At 39.4% G+C, this 22,543-nt stretch overlaps 2 protein-coding genes and 1 pseudogene across 2 annotated transcripts; 1 reads left to right on the top strand and 2 right to left on the bottom strand.

The window, feature by feature from the left end:
- Positions 1 to 605: 605 nt before the first annotated feature.
- Positions 606 to 5,442, bottom strand: LOC115661617 (protein SEEDLING PLASTID DEVELOPMENT 1). The gene is made up of 9 exons (XM_030583846.2): positions 4,717 to 5,442; positions 3,973 to 4,187; positions 3,670 to 3,820; positions 3,369 to 3,560; positions 2,847 to 3,009; positions 2,490 to 2,731; positions 2,124 to 2,300; positions 1,881 to 2,042; positions 606 to 1,126 (listed from the first exon to the last, which is right to left on the bottom strand). Exons 1-9 carry the CDS (start codon positions 5,206 to 5,208, stop codon positions 824 to 826), a joined length of 2,097 nt encoding a protein of 698 aa, XP_030439706.1. The 5' UTR covers positions 5,209 to 5,442; the 3' UTR covers positions 606 to 823.
- Positions 5,443 to 10,732: 5,290 nt separating this feature from the next.
- On the top strand, positions 10,733 to 14,073 carry LOC115661619 (diphosphomevalonate decarboxylase 2-like; annotated as a pseudogene).
- Positions 14,074 to 14,182: 109 nt separating this feature from the next.
- LOC115661632 (uncharacterized) lies at positions 14,183 to 18,752 on the bottom strand. The gene is made up of 8 exons (XM_030583863.2): positions 18,671 to 18,752; positions 17,976 to 18,040; positions 17,686 to 17,875; positions 17,114 to 17,217; positions 16,893 to 16,989; positions 16,497 to 16,789; positions 15,090 to 15,395; positions 14,183 to 14,625 (listed from the first exon to the last, which is right to left on the bottom strand). The coding sequence occupies exons 1-8, from the start codon at positions 18,750 to 18,752 to the stop codon at positions 14,332 to 14,334; spliced, it is 1,431 nt and encodes a 476-aa protein (XP_030439723.1). The 3' UTR covers positions 14,183 to 14,331.
- Positions 18,753 to 22,543: the final 3,791 nt, after the last annotated feature.

The following is a 22,543-nucleotide window of genomic DNA, read 5'->3' as shown; positions in this document are numbered from 1 at the left end:
CGAATGTTGGAAGCTAGGACATGGAGTGGACACACAGGCAGAAGGCACATGAAGGAGAGCCTAGGAAGGACCGAGAGGATCAGGAAAGCAAGAGGGAGAGGGCGAGAGGCTGGCAACCCGAAAGAAGGCCTGTGGGCGAACCCTCGGGAAAGTTCAAGTACTGTGTCTGGTACAACAAGCCGGACTATGGTACGAGTTTGAAGGACGTCAAGTCGACGGGCTGGGTGTACAACCAAGGCAGGTCGTGGGGACGATGGCATAAAGTGGAGCGACAACCATGAGAGTTCATCTGCCGATGGCCGGGCCAATATGAGGCTTAGGACTTTTTCATGAACCTAGGGTATGAAGAAGACGTTAGAGTCAATTGGCGGCAACTCTACATCGGTCATCTAGGAAATAAAGCATCGACATGATCCTAGGGCAAGAAGACCCAGCGAACTCTATCTTGATGCAGAGATGAAAGGGCTCGATTGGTTAGGATGACTAAGGCTTGCATCTTCAAGTAAACATAATCGAAACACAATCATCTATCGCCTTTCACCTGAGATGAAGACCGGAAAGGCCGGATAACATGTAACTCGCCTGTAATTAGACGGTTAATCATATAAGGAAGGTGGCCTTCATTTGAAGGCTCTTTATTTCCAAACGAGTCTCGTGAGCTGAGACTCATCATTTCAAAGAATTAATGGTTATCAACGTTTTAGCCTTCCCTTGTAGCTAAACAATCAGACCAACTAAGATATAACAATATACATTACTGTACAAGACAGGGCACGTACCCAAATAACTGCCGCCATATTTACGGTCAGAGACGAGGGTTGGGTTACTTGGGTAAAAGAGGCAGCTTGCTTACACTTGTGCCTCCGCCCCCACCATTAGTCAGTGATTTAGAGCTTGTTTCCTTTCGGACGCTCGAACCGGACTTCGAGAGCTTAGATGTTTTCTTGTTTATCTTGAGCGGAAGAATCTGCAATCGGGGGTTCAGCTCGGTGCCAGAATTTTCTGCAGCTAGCTGATAGCTTTCCACTAGCTCGAGCTGTCGAGCGACTATCTCGGAGCGTCTAGGGAGAAGTTCTACTGGCTCTCCACCAGGAATGACGATGTACTCGATTGCAAGACGGACCTCCTATTATAAAATCAAGAAAGTTAACAGGAAAGATAATGCGAAACAAACCATATTTTCTTCTGCCGTTTAGAAGCAGAAATAAGAGATACGTAGATATAAGACACAATGTCTTTTTGGGGTGCAGCAAATAATTGACCACTCAATGCAAATCTAAGCTAATGACAGTGACCAGATGACGGAAGAACTAAGCTATTAGCGCAAGAGACAGACAAAAATGCAATGTCATCACTTTCTGGAGAATTCTGTCCTTGAAGTTAGGTTATCGTGAGTTGACCATTCTGCCAGGAACAGCAGATATTTGGCCAAGAGCATATTTCTCCAAAGGAATAATTCTTTTGAAACAAATCAAAACATATTAATGACTCGCATCTTTTTTACTTTCTTGGATCTCTTAAAGAATAAGCCGTATTGCATAGAACATGTAATACATATTCCCTGCTGCGAAAGCACGAGCATGTCTAGGCTTTTGCCTAATCTAAGGTAGATGCGTAAAAGGCCAGAGACCTCAAGTTCAGTAAAGAATAATGCATGATGAGCAAAAATTGACCAGAAATTTCTACGTCTCTGTTAAAGTTAATGTGCAAGCATATGTTTAATGTGTCAATGCGGGACATTTTTTTCTTAATCGATACAACACTTGAATGACAGGATCTTTCTTTTTCTTCTTTCAAATAGCAGATGGGATGTTTCTGAATCAAGGCTTCAATCGAATGCTTTATCGTCATTTCCCTATCTGTGGAAGAAGAAAATTTACCTCCAGTGCATCGATCTCCTCAAGGGACGGTTTTCTTGTTGGCGCATCATCTTCAATTTCAACATCCACATAGTTTTTGGCAGGCTGCTTCCATGAATAGCTATATGACTCCATTCCGAGGATCATACGGACTGCCTTGACCATCTGGGCCATGGTATTTGACTGAAATACCAGAGAAATAACATTTTATTTAGAAGCATGCAACAAAAATGTTACTGGAGAAGAGAATGGGTTATTATATACCTTGATAACAAATACCGGCAGCTGGTGAAATTTAGCGACACTACGGATCCAAGGGTTCTCCTTCATTTCAGCACTGCAGGCAAGAATTGCGTCTGCCATGCCAATGTCACCGGTCACATCCATCTCATCTTCAAGCCCCATCACCATGGCCACTTGTAGTAGATCAGCTTCAAGAATCTGGATCACGCCAAAAGTCAAGTATCAATGTTCCAATATCATCAGTGGCACCATAAAATGTTCATATGACTAACTTAAGATCGAAAAAGAGAAAAATACAGATCTGGTATCCGACAGAAGTGCCCTGGTGCAATGGGGTAGAAATGATGAAAATTGTACTGTACCGGAATGATCAGTCAGAATATTTACCTTGTAAGTGTAAACAGAGACTGGCGAGCTTCTCTTTCTTGTAGACCGATCAGTGCTACAACTTTTAGCCTTACTGGAATGATGATCTATATCTTCCTCATCAGACTCTATATCATTACTTAAGCCTGTATTATCAGCCGAACTGTGATCTTCTCTGCTTTCCTCATCAAATGTTGGAGTAGATTTCAGAGGATCATTGGCCTCAAATTGCATACGACGGACTTCAAACAGGGGAGATTTTCCTATACCACAAATGTTTGGAAAATCAAATTGAGAGATATAGTCCTCAAACATGTTGAAAGGTAAATATAATGACAAGCTCCCACTTCAATCTTCAAATTGAGGAGGCATAAGTACCTGCCAGTATAGCATCAACACTCGCATCCAGTCGGTGATGAACGCGGCACTCTGTTTTAGATATAATCTCAATAGCACAAGTAAATGTAGGGGGGCCTTTCCTCTCAAGAATCGTCTTCTGCACTTTCCTTTTCCTTGCTTCCTCATCACCGAGTGTCACACTCTGTTTGAAAGGTGAATTTTCAGGCTTAATCCACCATAGAATCCAAAGGACTATGACTTTAGATGGACCACTTTTCAACTCTCAAGCTAACTAGGAAAATTTTCAAATCTACTTTGGCCTATATCCTTGGAAGACTACGCAGCATTAGAATACAGAAACCTCGAGATACACGGACGCCAACCCACATCAGCAGCCAATGGTGCCAAAAACCACCTTCTCTCTCCCCTATCATGTAGTGGGGATTATGCAGGTTTATATCTGGCTGATAGCCGGGTTTATTTGCCAAGGTGGAATGAAGGAACAGGCAAAGCAATTGGTAGCAGTAGATAACTACAAATAAATTGATAACTGCATCGCACCTCTATGCCGCCGACAAGGATCTGCAAAGAAGGGTTTTTTATTATGTTATCTATTGTCATTCCATGTGCTGTGCCAACAAGTTGAACTCCTCTTTGAGCAATAGTACTGGCAGCTAGCGCTTCAAGTTCAGTTCCAATTTCATCGATTATGATTGTCTCAGGCATGTGATTTTCAACAGCTTCTATCATAACCTGTATAGAAGACACATGGTTTATAACACATCTGAGCAGAAACTATAGGAGCTTATAACATAGTTAGAGTCGAGCAATGGCATATTACTATAATAAACTTAAAACCTACATTATGTTGCATATGGACATTGGGCACTTGCATTCTCCTTGCCCGGCCTATTCCTGAATGAGGGACATCTCCATCACCTCCAATCTCATTAGATGTGTCTACTATGATGACGCGCTTCATGTGCTCATCTGCCAACAATCTAGCTATTTCTCTGTCAAAACAGACTTCTTTTAGATAAACCAGCCATTCTTGCACCGAGAAAAATCAGAAATAAGAATGAGCACAATAGCAACAGAAAATGCCCAAACAGGACTTTAAGCGAAAACAATCTCAGTTGGAAGGTATCCTTGAGGATAGAAATACCTAATTAAGGTAGTTTTTCCAACTCCGGGTGGACCAATGACCAAGATTGAGCCTCCTCCCTCGATCAAGTCACGAATTGTCTCAGCACTTCCAGATATAGCTCTCCCAACTCGGCAAGTGAGGCCAATAACTTGCATCTTACGGTTTCGGATGGCACTTATACGATGCAAGGAACTATTGATGCCCGATCTGTTGTCATCTGAAAACTCTCCAACCTAAAGAGAGAAGCCAACATAATGTAAAGCCAACTAATTTCCATGTCATCACAAATTTCCTTTCACATGTCCAGATGATCAGAATTATCAGAGACCAGGCAAAATTGCTCAACTATCTAACATTCACTGTAAGGAACATGGTGTAAACATCACATCCTAACGGTATGAATCACAAAGGTCTTCATATAAAAAGTAACTGATACAATGCCTGAGCTCTTGTAGCCCAACAATCAAATAGAAAGGATTTTCAAGCACCGCAATCACATCATCTATCCTATTCATCAATTGTGAAACCGATGTAACTGCAATATGCATTTCGATTCTCACAGTGGATAGCTGTTACTGCAAAATACAATTCAGCAACAGATTACAAACTTTGCATCAGTCCTGTTCACTGAATATATAAGGGATTAGGCTTCGACACATAAAACGATAATCCAGTAGCTTGATCTCAGAGACATTTTCCTCAAACCAAGCAAACAGAGCTATCCACAATATCTAGCTACCACAATCCACTTAAAAAGATCACCTTGGCTATAGCATGGCTCAAATCATTCAACTTAATCGGCTGCTCTGATATGACCCAATCACCCGATGGGAACCTGGCGAGCGGCTTCCTACCCAAATCCATCACGACCTCAATCAACGCCCCGATCTCCTCATGCTTGTGCAGCTCCCTCCTCATCCTCAAAGGCACTAACTCAAGAAACATATCCAGCTCCGAGTCCGCCACCAACCGCGACGTCGAAGCCGCACCCGACGACGGATTCGACGCCGACCCATTTACCCCGAACAGCCGGTCCGACGGCCGCCGGATTTCCGGGGACCGAAACGGCGGGGCCTGCGACTTCGACGACGCGATCCCTCTACGCCCACGACCCGTTCGACTGAATGACGAGGAGACCGCGGAGATCAAACCCGAGCCCCTGAGGTACGTGAGGGTGGAGGTGGGGATCTGGTTAGCCGAGTTCCATGAGGTCTTGAGATCAATGAGCAGAAATTCTGAACACAACGCTCTCATCCTCGCTCAAGCACTCTACTTTGCCGTGCTCTGCGATCTGGGTCTCACTTGTTGGTGCTTTTATGTGGGCTTTGGGCAGAGAGGCAGAGCAGAGAGAGAGATTGGAGATGGAGGAGGAAGAGTGCAGGAACGAGAAGGAGGAGAAGATTCGAAGGGATCTCCTCTGGTACCGGGGACGAAGCGGGAGCCACCACGAAGAAGGCAGCAGAAGGAGACAAACTGTTAACGACCATGGAAGCTCAAAGGGGTGTTGAGCCACGTGGTGGCTGCTCGCCGGGGGAAGAGATGGCGATGCGATGCTAGTGGGGACTGCACTGCGTTGTCCCGTGTTGGCGTGATAACTTGGAATGGTGATTCTTCAAAGTCTTCGCAGAAGAAAGAGTTCTCATCGGCCATCTTTGATTTTGGATTTACCCGACAAGAAGACAAAAAATTTTATTTCGCATAATTAAGGCTCAAATGCATGCCACGTTTTCTTTCTTTTAATCGATTGGATGATATCACAAGTCAATCGTCGTATGTAATTATAACTTCACTTCTCTAATCCGATAAAAACAATAAACTATCCGCGTCAAGTCATACGAATTGTAAGCAATTACTTTCTTATGATCGAACCGATCCAAATAACTATACCGAATAGAAACATAAATATAAGGCAGTCCTCGCGTTAGAATCGGACCTAGATTGTATAGTTTTTCTTTTCAAAGATGGTCGAGGACCGTGGAATTATAGCATTGGAAAAGAAGCTCTAGGGATTAGATTGACATTGCATGTGCTTCTGTCTTTACTTTATGAAAAATACATTTAGCTTCTTGTTATTAATCACAATATGTTTTCATCTTTATAGTAATTTATGTTATGGAAATTAGCGATTATCGTAGTCTCTATTTTTTTCGCGAAAAATAATAGATAACCCCTCAACTAAATAATCATAACTCAAGGTTAAACACACCAAGAAACTCGTCCTAATGAACTTTTTCCTCGATTGCCACGAAAATTCATGCCACTTATAGTTCAATTTTTGTTTAAGTGTGCACCCAACCAATATAATCTCCAATCAAATGCCATGAGACTTTCCTTCTTTTTCCCTTTTTCTTTGTTCTTTTAGCTTTTCTCATGTCTCTGCAGATATGGAACTGGTGCAGAATGACAATACCAAATGGTAAATTTATTGTAACACAGCACAAGCCGTCATCTTTTATAGGAACGAATAATGGTGAGACAACAATGTCACATTCTCAACAAGAATAGAATATACTTAGCACAACATAAATGAATTTCCTAAATATCAAACATCAGACTTGGTTTATGTCATCAAGTAAGATGCTTATAGGATATCAATAATACTCTATCACCGCATCCTAACACACCTGTGTACTACCTCTTAATTCCTTGGCTCAGATGCAGCAGCGTCTATTACTCTCCTATTTTTGACTTGGGCTACTCAGACTGCACAGGAAAAGCAATTAACAAAATGCATGTGGTATATTACCTTGCTGGCCACGAGAAAAGCAGCATTTGCATCTTCTTTCTTTGGAAAAACAAATTGACCACCACTAGTGACGGTTGAGAGACATTGCGTAGCAAAAGCTTTGAATGCCAGTAGGATGAGATGAAGAGCCCTGTAGTCACATATCACAATCATGTCATATCTCAATGCGGTTCAAACACAATGATACATCGTACTGAGAAATTACACTAGTGAAGTTGGAGTATAGACGTATCCCCAAGAGACAGCCGTTATGGTTTAGCTTCCTATAATGGTGGCCATATCACTTCAGAGAGATTGATAATCGTTTATTTGCTTAGAGATATGAATATTTTTTTGGTAAGTAACCTATGTCCAGATAAACTGCATGTTAAAACATCCAAAATTGAACTATAATATTTTATGTTATTGCCTTGTCCATGGGACCCGGCTCCACTCTGTGAAGAAGCTTAAGAGCAAAATTCAGGAGCAAGTTAAATATAAGCTAATCAGAAAAGGACTTTGTTAATTGTTACGGTGACATTAGGCCACCGGTAGCTACATTTTTGTGCTTTGAAAACGTAAGAAGGTAGTTTCACGAGTAATAAGCAACAGATTTATCATTTATGATATCTTGAAAAGGTAATCTCACTATAGATACTTTAATGGTACCCACTCGGTATCACTCCACTCATTAATCCCGAAAGTTCTGACGTACAAATTAGTATGTTCATCTCAACTCCCATTAGCATTGAATTCCACAGTAGTAAGTAGCCGGTTATTTGGCATCATGAAAAGGTAGTGAAAAGAATATTGGACAAGAACGAAGAGCATACATTCCCATCCCAATTGCAACAAGGAAATTGCAGGTTGGACCCATCAGCAAAAGTGAGCAGGTCTTCACTTGTAGACAGTATTATGTTCAACAAAGTCATCGAGGACATATTATCATCCCCCAACAAAAGCAAGGAAATCTGATAATTTGCAATTTGGCAAGTGCCCACCTAAGTGAGCTGCACAAGTTCATCAAGCACATCACTACACAGAGCTTTTAGCATATCATATCTATCTAGTCTGCCACCACGTCTTAACTGTCAACATTCAAGAGAAGAAATTGTTCTTTCGACAAATCGCTGTACCTTTGCTCCCAAAGATCAACTAGAGTGCCTCTACAGTAGTTAACAAGGGTAAACTGAAGTATGCACATTAAACTATTTACACCATCAGCCCAAGCATAACAAATGTATTCCCTAATATGTCCTCTATCTACTGCTTTTTCTATCTCTATCACTTCCAGATGATTTAGAAGAAGATGAGCTCGAACTTCCCGAGTCATCATCTATGCTTAACGATGCTTGCTTCTACTGCTGCTGCATGATGAGATGCGGCATGTTCTTTAAATACTCGCGCAAATTCTCAGTTATGCTGCCAAGCTCAATAAATGTGAAGAAGTTGATGGAGAATCTTGTGTTCTTTGGGTTGTTTTTAGGGAAAAATGATTCAAAAGAGTACTCCCACATCAATAGATCATTTAGGCGTTCATGGAGCAAATATAAAGACGGAGTGATACAAATGAGGGAAAGGGGCTCTATATATACTTGCACTCATCGTGTTACAACCGTACATTTTTTCTTTAATCCAATGGTAGAAATCTAATCCCTTATCTCATGTGTTTGGCAATTGCTCCCCAAGTTGCAACTGTACATTTTTCTTTAATCCAACGGTAGAAATCCAATCCCTTTATCTCTTGCATCTAACATTTGTGGAGTGATACAAATAAAGGGAAGGGACCCCTATGCTTGCACCCCTCAAGCTACTAACTGTACATTTTCCCTTGATGGACAAGAATTTTCATGCTCCAGAACCACCAAAAATCTATGGGACATTCAATATGGTCCCCCAAAGGGCTATCTACAATTGCGTGGAAACTTATTATGTCCACTATATTTTTCAGATTGTTCGTATCTTCCGTTATGGTATATATGTTCGTGTGCATCGTGAAATTATTAAATTCATGTTCTAGTTATATAACACATAATTCACTTTCGTAGGAGACCTGGGAACAATATATATACGATGCTACGAGGCTTAATAGTCCATAAATGAGAACTGATACCAAATCCTCAATTTTTTTATTATGATCTTTATGTCATTGTCCGTTTTCCTCTTCTTGAGTTACAATTTTGTCCACAACACTGACATAATGCCAGAACAGGCATCTTTCTATTTTTTTTTTGAAATATATTGATTCAATTACAAAAATTATGTAATTTAGGAATCTGAGCACAATCTATGCAGTTGTAGCAGGACAAAGTCTTTTGCGATTATTTTTAGTTATCGAATTTCGTTTGAAAAAAAGTATAATTTTCAAAAAGGAAATTCAGTATGAAATTGTAGAACTCAAATATCCGATCACCCAATAATAAATGTAAATCAATGAAATGAGCAATAAATTTCATCCCAACAAAGGTAGATCTCACACCTTGCCATAAGATAGTAATGTTTTGATTTGGATGGAATAACGGGGCTTATAATCGAGAAAATTCGAACGCATTTTGAGCCTGTTGCTTAGACTAGAAATGTAGTTTACCATGTTTAGACTACTTTTAGGTCCAAAATTAGTACTTTGACTTGTTTTCAGCCATTTTTTCTTGATTACAAAAATAAAACACAGGGCAACATTTTTTCATGACCAACAAGGTCTATTAGGAGAATTTTGAGAAATGCTTTGCTCAGCAATATTCAATGATTCACTCTCTTGAGACGAACAAATTAAGAAATGCGGCAAAATTTTTTGCGCATTTACTAGGCACAGATGCTCTACCATGGCGAGGGCTTCGTGGCTTGCCCTGGATTTGGGTGGGGGCTCGCGAGCCCTGGTTGAGAGCCCTGGTTGTGGCCGACAAGGGGTCGCGGCCCTCACCCAGGGATAGCATGGGTCATCAGCCTTTAACGGTGGAACAAAAAGAAAAAAAAAATAGAAAAGAAGGAAAAGAAAAGAAAAATAATTTGTAAGTTCAATTATAACCTTGAAGTTTTATCACGTGGGAATACAAATTGGGTCGGCACATATAAATTTCAAGTTAAAATTAAAAATTGTGAGCCGATGATTTGAGATCACATAAGTAATGTCTCATGGTTATCTAGTTTTGGGTCCCACCTTGAGCAGTATGGGCCATAGTTTATTTAATAATTTAGGAGCACAAATCAGTTAAGTCCAAGTCATTGGGCTGTTTAGGTCATATGGCCACTCCGCTTGCGACTGCTGCCAGCGTCGATCATTAGTCGCCTCCCCTACACCATCGTCGCATTGCGCTTTTGCTGTCTCACTGTAAGACACACAAGCTCGGCTCGAGTCGAGTCAGATTCAAGGTCAACTAATCTCGACCATGGGGTGGATCAGCCGCGGCAGAGTTTGTCGGATGTACAAAAGTGTTGTGGTGTTTGGTGAGACGAGAATGCCATGCCGACGTAGTCATCGGTGGCGGCGACGTTGAGCGGCATGGTCATTGGACGACGAAGACAGAAGAGATTTTAAAGTCTATTTTGCAATTAGGTTTTTTGGTTCTCCTGATGTGAAAGTACTTCGGTAACTTTTAGAGGGGGAGAACTTTTCAGGAGTTGAAAAACGCAAACCAATTATTTTAAACCCGTCTATCACACCGTTCTCGTATAAGTTTGGGACGGAATTATCTAAATTCGAAATCATTCAATAAATTATGGTAACATGTCATGTGGCGTCCGAAATACTCAGACACACGAGTCTTGTCCTCTCTTCTGTCCCTTCCTCTTTCGATTCCGTGCATGTGGAGCTCTTCTTCACGTGTCCCTCTAGTGCCTTCATCACATCCGGACAGCAAAATCGATTACTGCGACTGCCGGTTAACTAATTGGAAGAAAATGATTCGACTCTTATCCCCATCTATAGAAGCCTCACCCCACCGTATTTCATGCATGCACGTTCTCTCTGTAACACACACACACACACTCTCCCTCCCTCTCTCTCTCTTTCTACACCGAATAAACCCAGTTTGTCAATAACGTTACAAGAGAGAATCAAAGCAACGCCCACACATGCAACGGAAAACGATGGACTTTAATTATTCTGCACCACGCTGCTATCTCTCGCCCCACGTCTGCCGTCCAATGCTGCCCACCATCGGACCGGACGGCCCTCCTCGCCTTCAGGGCTGCCCTCCATGAGCCCTACTTGGGCATATTCAACTCCTGGACAGGCGCTGACTGCTGCTGCAGCTGATACGGCATCAGCTGCGATGCCAAGACCCGCCACGTCACCAACACCAACCTCCGTCAGCCCCAGTTTCGAGCAGGATCGCATGTGGCTGAAATGGCAAGGTACGATTCGTCGTTGCTCTGTCTTTCGTGGTTTCATTTGGTGTTTGGTTGCTGAAATGGTGTAAAGGGGAGTTAAATTACGTTGGTCAGAGATTACATGCTTAGTGAAATGGCGTCCTTGGTAGAAACGAGCGTCGTTCGGACTTAAAGCTAGCAGAAGGAACAATTGACGAGGAAAAGAGACATGCTTGATTTAGCTGAGATTCAACTGAGCCGTTGCAGAATGTATTGTATTAGATTTGATAGGTTAGATTGTTCATGTGTAATAAATGGCTGGGAAAACCATATTCATCGCTTAGTTGCGTGCGTTATCATCGATTTATCTTCCAGACAATTGTGGCAATCCAGTTGACGAATAAAAATTAGATTCTTGATGTTAATAACACTGCGTTTTGTTTCTCCTCATGTTTATCCTCCCCCATGCTTCTTATACTTTTCCATTTTTGGCACATTATAACTTTTCTGGTTATTACTGGAGATATCTCTTTATGGAGGCAGATTTCAGAGTTGTTTGAGAGAAATTTGAGACCGAGCTACTGATGTTGAGAATAAGGATAACGGAGTCAAAATTTCATTGAAAGATTGGGGGGAACTGTACGTCCACATTTCTTCCTTTCCAAACTTTCCCACTGCTGCTGGTTTAGCTTCCTCAGCTGCAGGCTTCGCCTGTTTAGGGAACAGATCTTTTTCTCAATTCCCTCTAGTGTAACTTGTAGGTTGAAGTTCTTATTCCGCCCATACTGTGGATAGCTGTATGATGCCTATTTCAAGTACTTTGTCCATTTGATGCTTTTTTTTCGTCTTTGTCGTCCTTGGGATACTTCCGCGAGTCAATTCACCCACTGGTCAAATTTTGTGATGTACTTTTGAATAAGAAGTGATCTGAAACGGACCTTACGCTTCGGATGAATTTAACCCTTCACCAGCCCAATCGATTTCTATCTGCCTCCTCTGCTGAGTTGGAGTTTCAGGAGCAAGAATGTGGATAGAACATTGTTTAACGAAAGACAAGGTAACATGGCTATTATCCAAAAGACTAGAATAAAAAACACAAACGATGCCTTAGCAATATACTAGATCCAGATGCTTATCTGTGTGCTACTGCGTATTTGCATTGGGCACATATACATATGCCAGGTTAATTTATACCACTAAAATTAGATAAAAGTTTCTTGAATACCCACAAAAAAGACAGAATCATATAGGTTAAGAGGCATGTGGGTAGATAACAGAACTAAAGAAAAGATAGAGTAATCCATTAGACATAGTCAGGTGCATAAAACTAGGAAAATGAAAAGAACAAGATATTTTGGTGGATTTATATTTTACATCAAGGATATACAAGAATGCCCATGATACAGATTAAAACTAGAAAGGTCTCTAGAAGTATCATTGCTCCTTAGACTTATATCTAGTTGACGTATACTGGGCTTTTATATTCCCGTATGCTGAATGTATGCTTCTACTTAATGCTTTTATAGGCGACATCGTTTTTTTGCCTTGAGATTATGTTATGACATCTTTTTCTTTTATTAGGAAAGGAATGGACAGTTCTATAATTTGTGATTTTGTCTCTCTTTGCAGTGTTTGCCCCTGCAAAGTTAATGAATGTTAAAGAAGATCACTACCAACTTTCTGCTATTGCTAGGTAGTGTGTGCCCTTCTGCATGATCTAATCTTTCAATTGGTTGGTTGGGCGTTAGCTTGGTGCATTCCTATATGAGTTTGTTTTTCTACGTTTTGGGAAGGTTCAGGTAGTGCTTGGTGCATTCCTAAATAAGTCATGCCTTGCCTTACCATATTTCAAGGAGGAAAATGGAAGTGACAACCTCGCAGTTCAGCTGGCAGATGAAAATCACTGGGACGAACTTGTGATTATCATTGCTGTGGTATGTTCCTCTTTTTTATACGAATAACGTTTTTGCGTCTCCTAGTTGATTTTTTGAGACGCAGAGAATGAGCTTTTATCCTCAAAGGGGAAAAAGAGGCAGCAAAGAGCCTATTAGTCATACTGTCTTTTTTCAAATGAAACCTTGCAGTCCCCTTCCATCTTGTCACCTATAATTTGACTGTTCGTCTGGATTTGTTCTTCCTTGGCATGTTGACTGATTCAGCATTATCTGTTTAAGATAGAATCCTCTGTTGCTACTGCATTGATGTTGTTGCTTCAACCTTCATTCACCTAATACACTTATAAGACAACTATAAATTTTGTTGCTCTGCGTCCTCAATCTTATGCGGTCTTTGCATGGGTGATGTCAGGTAAGTTCCCGGCACAACGAAACAAGTAGCACCACAGGAATGCGTGAAAGTGTTGAAACAAGTTTTTCTTTTGCAACGTGGAGCAAAGGTATTTCTTCTTCTCCTTCAATAAAGTTGTCGTCAATTGTTCATGTCTGGAAAATTCCTCAAGCTTTTAACATTAGTTGGATGGTGGGAGATTTTCATAGGCTGCATAACAAGCATTTATACACTCATGCCATTCCACCTGTGGAGCTTCTTCAAGAATGAATTTAGTGTTTTTTTCTGGGCATCCCATGGTCATTTCCTTCTTAAAGCTTTCAATTGAAGTTTCTGCACGCTTCTGAAGTAGACACCCGCCAAACTCCTTCTCCTCTATCTTCAATGAAATAGGAGGTGGTGCCCAAGCGGATTGTAAAGATGGAAGAAGCTATTCAAAATCGTGACTTTGCATCTTTTGCGGGACTAACCTGTGCTGACAGTAATCAGCTCCGTGCAGTGTGCGTCGATACATGTCCTCCAATTTTCTGCATGAATGACACATCCCACAGGCAAGTTATACCCATTTTTAGACAATTTAAGTTCATAATACTGGATTTTACTGGTTTGTCCGTCCTTTTGCTCCCCTTTGATAATTATGTGTGTGTGTCTTTTTTATTAAATATTTGGCGCTATATTCCAGGATGATCAGCTGCGTTGAGAAATGGAATCGCTCAGAAGAAGCACCTCAGGTTTTCGAAGTGTCTTTCTATTCTACCGTCCTGATATTTAAGTTCTATCTGGGGGTTTGCAGCACCTAGCTTCAGTAGAGGCACATTCTTGTTGATCATCATTCCCTATGTGTTTAGTTATCAGATTACTTGTAGACTTCCTCTTTGCATGTTGATATAATGGAAGAAACTGTTTCTTTCAGTAAATTGCCATACCTTTGCTCATTAAGATCAACCAGAGTACCACTAGAGTAGTTAGCAAGGGTAAAGGACACTGAAGTACGACAAAAACACATTAATCTATTTACACCAGCCCAAGCAAAACAAATGTATCCCCTAATATGTCCTCTATCTACTGCTTTTTCTATCCCTATCTGATTCAGAAGAAGATGAGCTCGAACTTCCCGAGTCATCATCTGAGCTTGACGATGCCTGCTGCTGCATGATGAGACGCGGCATGTTCTTCAAATACTCACGCAAGTTCTCAGTTATGCCGCCAAGTCCAATGGATGTGAAGAAGTTGATGGAGAATCTTGCGTTCTTTGGATTGTCTTTAGGGAAGATTGATTCAAAAGAGTCCTGCATCAATGGATCATTCAGACGTTCATTGAGCAAACAGATCCCCAGATGCTCTGACAGTTCCTACAAGAGGGAAAGTGATGTCAATGAAAGCCTGTCTTAGTGAACAATAATTATGTTAGAACTCAGACGTATTTAATTTGAAATTATAAGGAAAACTAACTGACATTTGCCAAGGAATAGAGCAAATACTAAAAGGAGTACCGGAAAACATAACCATCTTTGCGGTGCATCTATCAAAAACTTAGATGGAAAAAATGTCCTGCAATCAAGATTGCATACGTTCCACCCAGCATACATGAATCTTAGATACTAAAAGGAAACAAGCCACATAAACTTAATTCAAGGGCCATATATATATTGTGCCAAAATCAAAGAGGAGAGACCTGACCATCAGTAATTTCTTCCCACCAAAGTAAATAACAAATAGTCTTCTTTAGAGCATCGACAAGTTGTTTCTACCATTGTAATTTAGTAAAAGAAACCAACAGTAAGTCTTAAATTTTATCAGTTGGGTTTTCACTCACCTGAAAGAGGATTTTGATGAATATTCGTGATGATGAAGTGGTGTCCTCCTCAGTCAATCGTATGTAGGCCAAGACGTGCCATGGTAGAGCATCCGTGCCAAGTAAATGCGCAAAAAATTTTGCCACATTTCTCAGTTTGTTCGTCTCAAGTCGGTGAATCATCGAGTATTGCTGGACGAAGCATTTATCAAAGTTCTCCTGATAGACTTTGTTGATCATGCAGAACCTCTGACCCAGCAGACCATAGTAGCGGAGGTAAGTTCTCTCTTGACTGCAACACTCCAACATCATTATACACAACTCCATCTGCACAGCCCAAAAAACAAGACGGTAAGTAAAGAAGACAACTAGTTCCAAGGACAGCAAATGAAGCAGCTGATAGACTAAAATAAGAATTCTAAAAGCATTCCATGATGTAAAGGAGGCGAGAAAACATAAAGAAGAAGGAAAAATGTAGAAAAGAGTCATAATGTGATTAATTTCCCTAACAAATTAGCATGAGAAACTACGAGCAACACATAAATCATTACAATTAGGGTCATCAATGAAAGTTGCAATCAAAGAGTTTAACCGAATCCACTATCTAGCTTAGGATAAGCTTACCAACCCCTTTCGAAAGCTCCCACCCCTGTTAGCCTATAAACAAGTCAATATTAGAGATCTCTACACTCTGCGGAAACTCAACCCTAGACACTCAGTCACACGACCAAGCAAAACTTCACTAATGTAGCATTATACGCCATCTACCATACTAATTGCAGAAACATTGAAGCATTAAATGCTTCCAAATAAAAGGATTCTACTTTCAAGCTATCTGGTCTAAGCTGCCAAATGCCTTATCAGCTGAGTCAAATAAAAATGATGAAGCAAAATATACTAAGGAGATGAAAAACCAGAAGTGTCAACAAGATCTCAACTTTTCATCTACTCCATATCTACTCAAAACTCGCGTGGCACAAGTAACGCACAAGAAAGTCCTCCAATAACCATACATGTAAGTACAAAGCTGATCAGTTATTTTAATACCGGGAGCATATGAAATACAGAGACAAATTAGGAAAAGCAAAAGCACCATTTTTGCATCCATGCAAAAAAATTGCATATAGAGATTTACAATTGCCGCAGTTTCAAAGTCAGTGCAATACACAACAGCCACGCCGGTCTATCCTCATTTAAAGATGAATCATAACATGCAAAGGAATCAGCTCTAAAGCTTCAGGCCTAAAAGCAAGTTCAAAAGAAAAATTATACTCATCTAACTTCATTTCTGGTTTGGGACAAAAATCAGCAATATTTACTTATATTCTCAAAATCACCGGACATGAGTGATTAACCTTCTTAGAAATCAAGGGTAAGAAAGAAGATAGGTATTCAAATTTGGCTGCAACAAATGAAACGTTGTCTCACCTCTTGTCCCGCTTCTAGTTTAATTTGTAATAGCTTATGCCCTGCTTCCTCGAAATCGACACTGGACATAATCGTCAGATATATCGTTCTCCGGAGATTTACAAGATTCGTCTCTGTCTCATCTTCAATTTTCATCTGTTCATCCTCTTCTTCATCAAATTCCTCAGCAGATCCGTCTTCTGAGCCTTCTTCAGAATCTTTTTCCTCCTCAAACTCGTCACCAAGAATGGTTTTCTTCAATTCTTCATAGCGCTTCTCGTTCTCCACGAACTGCGGATCAGGCTTGAATATGTCTGTTGCAGAAACAAGTATGACATAAAACAAAAAATCAGACACTGGGATATCCGGATTAGGGATTATAAGTAGCTTCATGTAACTGGATAGGCAAACAGATACCTAGACTAATTTCTGGATCAATGTCCTCGTGGAGTGATATCTCATGTGTTAGTTGATCTTCTTGCTCCACAAGGTCCAATTCTGGACGAACTGCGGACTGCATGTACACAAGGAAATTCAAGTTATGATAGTAAGAAGGCTTGGACATGCATGCTCGAGTAGCCTCTCCGTACCAAAAATCTTTGTTTCTCACCCTATCGAGAGAGATTGGAGTTACTGACCTGAAACTTAGCTTTTCTAATGGCAAAGAGGCCTTCGATCAAAAACTGAACTCGCTTATCTATTTCACCTTCATGAAGGATTCCACGAAACCGTTCAAAGATACCTGAAGAAATTACCAGAATTAAGAGGCCATGACACAAGATATTATTGAGGAAAACATAAAAGCAAGGATTACCAGCATCATTACCTGGTCATGCACACTAAATAGTAAAAATTATCTTCTTAACTACATGCAAGTATAACTTTGGAAGATTCCACATGTCTATACAAAGCCTTAGGATACAGCATGGCGACACTTCATTTAATGGATGATGCAAGCTTAATCAAAAGTTGACACTTCCATCTCCTTTATGATCTCCTAGTCTGATCCGACAAATTCATATGCAAACATTAAAGAGAACTCTCCAATAGACTGCCTAACTCTGTGAAGGTCTATCCACTAACCCAACAAAAAACTGCAAGTACAAAGGCAACAGACGAGACCCCTACTAAATGACGAAGCAGGCACACAAGCAATAAAAAAGAAGAGCAACAAGCTGGATAACATATAAAGTCCGCCACATATACCTACCATGCAGACCTTTAGGACACAGGTCTTGCAGTATGGAACCGCACTCCGTCACGAAACCAACAGCAACCTCCACGCTGTCATCGGTGGGAATTTCCAGCAGGACAGTGAGCAGCTCCAGAGCCACAATCTCATGAGCTACTTGCTGGTTAACTAGATGCGCCAGAAATTTAACGGCGGCGAGTAACTGAGGCTGTTCAGAATAAAACCAAACAAAATTAACATCAGAAGTATGAATAACCAACGCGATGCTCGTGTACTAAGAAATCTGAACCTAGAAGTAAGTGTCGTACCTTGTCATTCCGCTTATAAGCTCTCTTGAGTTGCAGAACAATCCGACAAACGATGATTGACTTGCCTGAAATATCGTCGTGAAATTCGATAAACAAAAATGATCGCGATTTCTTACGTGAGCAGTATGCGGATTCCTTCTTGCTACTAGTCTGTAGATTTCGAACCGTTCCGTCGGGGATTTTTGGCAAAAATTGGCCGAAGGACTACGCTGAAATTTAGCACAGATGTTTAAGGTTAAATTGTAAAAGAATTGAAAAATTTAGGACCGAATTGATAATCATACAGTATGTATAGGATTGATTGGGCAATTTTCTCGCCCCTTTTATGCCTTCTATCTTCATGTATAACAAGAAGATTTTTGTATTCTTTGGGCACAATTAGCTATAGGAAACTTGTGAATTCTTTTGTCCTCATGTATCTTAATCCTAAACAAGTAAAATGTTGAATTGAGGATTTCTTGCTTTGATGCCATGTAAGATTTAGTGGGGGCCGCTGTCGATCGTTTTAAAAACTTAAGCCGATAAATAAATGCGCGGTTTGATATATAAATGAGTAGTTATCGTTGACCAATGTATGGATCTTTTTGTTAAGAAAAAAGAAGAGCTGGAATTTCATTGTTGATGAGAGTGAGAATGTAGGTTTTCGTTTTGATCAAAGACACACGGAATGATCCGCTACCTTTAACCGTGCTTACGTGAGATTAATTTGAAACAAAACCCGCTATTAATTGTTTGAGATATAAGGATGCTAATTGCTATGGATGAGGGATTGCCCATTGCGGAACCCGGGTTTTTTTATTTGCTAAGTTTAGCAAATTGAAACCACAAACTTTTACGAGATAAATCGGTAAACCAAAGAAAGTATGGGTTTTTCTATATTGTAATTATAATGTCTTAGACTTACTTTTATGAATAGATGTAGAAGAGGGAAAAAGGCAAGTACTTTGAAAGCGAATATTAGCAAGGACACAAAATTGATCGTGGATTAGCTTTGTTAAAGAGTCATTGGGCTCAATCACTCTTCGCTTTCAATGCACGAAACGAAAAGTGGTGCTAAAAAAGTCGAAAGCCTAAAAGAAATAAAACAAGACATTACACAAATTTTTTTTTTTTTTGGTCAAGAAGACATTACACAAACTTGATTAGTAATAGACTTCCAGCTATATCTGTTTGCTCTCTTTTCCCCTTCATTGGACAACGCCAACATTGGTCTTCATCACGTGAGAACGAAATGAAGGAATCCATTATTGACTATCGTTTTTATTCATTTATTTATAAAACTCGACACCAAATAATTAGCTGAATGAATGATCACGTGGTGCTTGCTGCTTAGTCCATCATAGTATCTTTGGCTAATTAAAGGTTAAGACCATGTCTTAATTGTTTAAAATCTATTTGAATTAGACATGAAAAGGTAAATGCTCCAACGCAACAAATTAAACGCGGCCTTTGTCCTTATTGGAATTTTTTAGATATTTATTTCATCATCAAATTAAGCAAATTAAACTATTTTAATTATTATTGTGAATTATGATTGAAATGTAAATATACTATGGTTGAAATAATATTAAAAAAAACGAGGCAATACATGTGTGTCGGATGAGGATATAGAATAGTATTGAGATCCACATGCAAATGCTGCTCTTCACGTGGCAAGCCAGGTAATATGCCACATGCATTGTGTTAATTGCTTTTCCTGTGCAGTCTGAGTAGCTCAAGTCAAAAGTAGGAGAGTAGCAGGGTGCGAATGGTAACCATTCTGCTTCAGAAATTAAATTCTTGCTAGAAATTGATTTATGGAATTCTTGACAGAAATTGATTTCTGGAGGAAAAATCTGTTTAGTAAAACATGACTAATTCTGCTCCAGAAATTGATTTTTGGACCAGAAATCTATTTTGATTTGTTGATTTTTTTTTCACCTAAATAAATTTAAATTTTACTCAAAGTGGGTGGCCACATGTATTATAAGCCATTCTGTAAAGTTTTGAAATTTTTGATTTTTTAAAATTTTTTTGGGCACCTAAAAAAATTTAAATTTCACTCAAATTGGGTGGCCACAGGTATTCTAAGCCATTTTGTGAAGTTTTGAATTATTTTATTATTTTTTATTTTTTATTTTTTTGGTCACTTCAAAAAATTTAAATTTCACTCAAAGTGGGTGGCCACAGGTATTCTAAGCCATTCTGTGAAGTTTTGAAATTTTTTATTATTTTTTGGGCACCTCAAAAAATTTAAATTTCACTCAAAGTGGGTGGCCACAGGTATTTTAAGCCATTTTGTGAAGTTTTGAAATTTTTTATTTTATTATTATTTTTTTGGGCACCTCAAAAAATTTAAATTTCACTCAAAGTGGGTGGCCACAGGTATTTTAAGCTATTCTGTGAAGTTTTGAAATTTTTTATTTATTTTTTATTTTTTTAAAAAAAATTCACCAAATTTCATATTTTTCCGAAATCTGACTTTTTTTTATTTTCTGGAAAATTTTTATGATTTTTTCTAGAATTTTTCAATTTTTATGCATTTTCTGAAAAAAAAAATTATGAGAAAATAAGGAGAATGCATTCCGGAATCAAGAAGCTATAAAAAGTAGCTTCTCTTTTTCTTGCCAAAAACTCATTCTGGAATCAAAAATGCATTTCGAAATCAAGAATGCATTCTGGAATCAAGTATTTTTAACAAACGCATTTTTATTTCAGAATGCAAAATGCTGCTCTTCTCGTGGCAAGCCAGGTAATATGCCACATGCATTGTGTTAATTGCTTTTCCTGTGCAGTTTGAGTAGCTCAAGTCAAAAGTAGGAGAGTAATAGACGCTGCATCTGAGTCAAGGAAATAGGAGGCAATGCATGTGTGTTGGATGCGGAGATAGAATAGTATTGAGATCCTATGAGCATCTTACTTAAGGACATAAGCTAAGTCTAATGTTTGATATTTCGGAAATTCTAGGATTTTATTTTGTGCTGATTATATTCTATTCTTATTGAGAATGTGATATCGCTGCCCTACCATTAGTCATTCCTTTAAAAGATGATAGCTTGTACTTTATTATAATAAATTTACCATTCGGTATTGTCATTATGCACCAGTTCCATATATGGCATGAATGAAAGTCTCGTGGCATTTGATTGGCGACTATATCGGTTGGATGCACACTTAAACGAAATTCGAACTATATATGGCATGAATTTTGTGGCGATTGAGGAAAAAGTCCATTAGGACGAGTTTCTTGGTCTGTTTGACATTGAGTTGTGATTATTCATTTGAGGAATCAGCTATCAATTGCCAGTACTGTTGTGTATTCTTCTAAGGAACACGATGGGATAAGATCAGCCAGGAGGAAGGAAGGAAAGGAAGGAAGGATTCAAGCAGGCAGGCAGGAGCGGAACACTAAAGGAAAGAGGTCGAGCTTGGCGAGGGGTTTTTGGGTTTTTGGGCGGCGAAGAGAAGACCACCGACCCATTTATTCTTTTTATTTTATTCTTTTTTCAAAATTCCACAAAATCCCCCATGCTTACTTGGAAAGTAAGCAGCAATTAGTGTATGACTAAGTAACGGACAAATGCGATGGAAGTCATTGCATTATCCAGTTAATCCTAATTTCTCTTAATCAGAACTAGAATCTAATTTTAAGTGACCGTTCATATCAAGCAACTGTCCCAAATCAAATTTCCTAAAATAACTCAAATCAAAATTCTTCTTCCTCTTCTAAAATCTTTGGGAAAATGACACAAACAGTCCTTGAACTTTAGCCCAATGTGCAATTTGATCCCTGAACTTTTAATTTGTTCAATGTCATCCTTGAACTTTTGGTACATGTTCAGTCCCTAAACTATATGGAAAATGTTCAATGCAGTCATTTCCATTAATTCAAGTTCAGGGATAACATTGAACATTCTCATATAGTTCAGGAACTGAATTGAATATGTACCAAAAATTCAGGGATGATATTGAACAAATTAAAAGTTCAGAGACCACATTGAATATTAACCTAAAGTTCAGAGATTACATTGAACAAATTAAATATTCATTGATCAAATTGCACATTGAGCCGAAGTTTAGGGACTATTTGTGTCATTTTTCCAAACAAAATCCATATCGGGTAAATAAAATAATAAATTCCCGGCAACATCACTGCCTAAAATGTCCCGATACGAAAGCTAATCAAATGTACGAAGCAGCATGCATTGCCGCTTTATTGCTTAGGGAGAATAGAGAGCAGGCCAGTTCGAAATTTCCCTCTCAAGCAAAGAAACGGGAACTGATGCGTAGCGTGGTTGGGGTCTTTATGCCTGATTTTCTGTTCTTAGGTTCTCCCGAAATATTCATTAACGGAAATTCTTTTCTTTTCTTTTTATTTCTCTTATATACAATTCGAATAATCATGATAATTATTAACTCCATTTCATGTCAAGTAATTTTATTTTCTAGCCAGGACGCTTATAGAAAGTAAGTTACGATCGACTGGGCAATTGCTCAATAATAGGATAAAAGGAACTGACCTTAAAGCCTCCATAAGTTCGATCGAGTCCTAAATATTTTTTTACCCGAAGACCCCCTGGGACAATCGA

The sequence above is a fragment of the Syzygium oleosum genome, unplaced genomic scaffold (genome assembly GCF_021117445.2).
Source record: "Syzygium oleosum isolate NSW1041296 unplaced genomic scaffold, Sole_v2.1 Sole_v2.07, whole genome shotgun sequence".
NCBI classification, from domain to species: Eukaryota; Viridiplantae; Streptophyta; class Magnoliopsida; order Myrtales; family Myrtaceae; genus Syzygium; species Syzygium oleosum.
The sequence above is the reverse complement of the archived record's forward strand: the minus strand, read 5'-3'. Positions and strand labels throughout refer to the sequence as shown.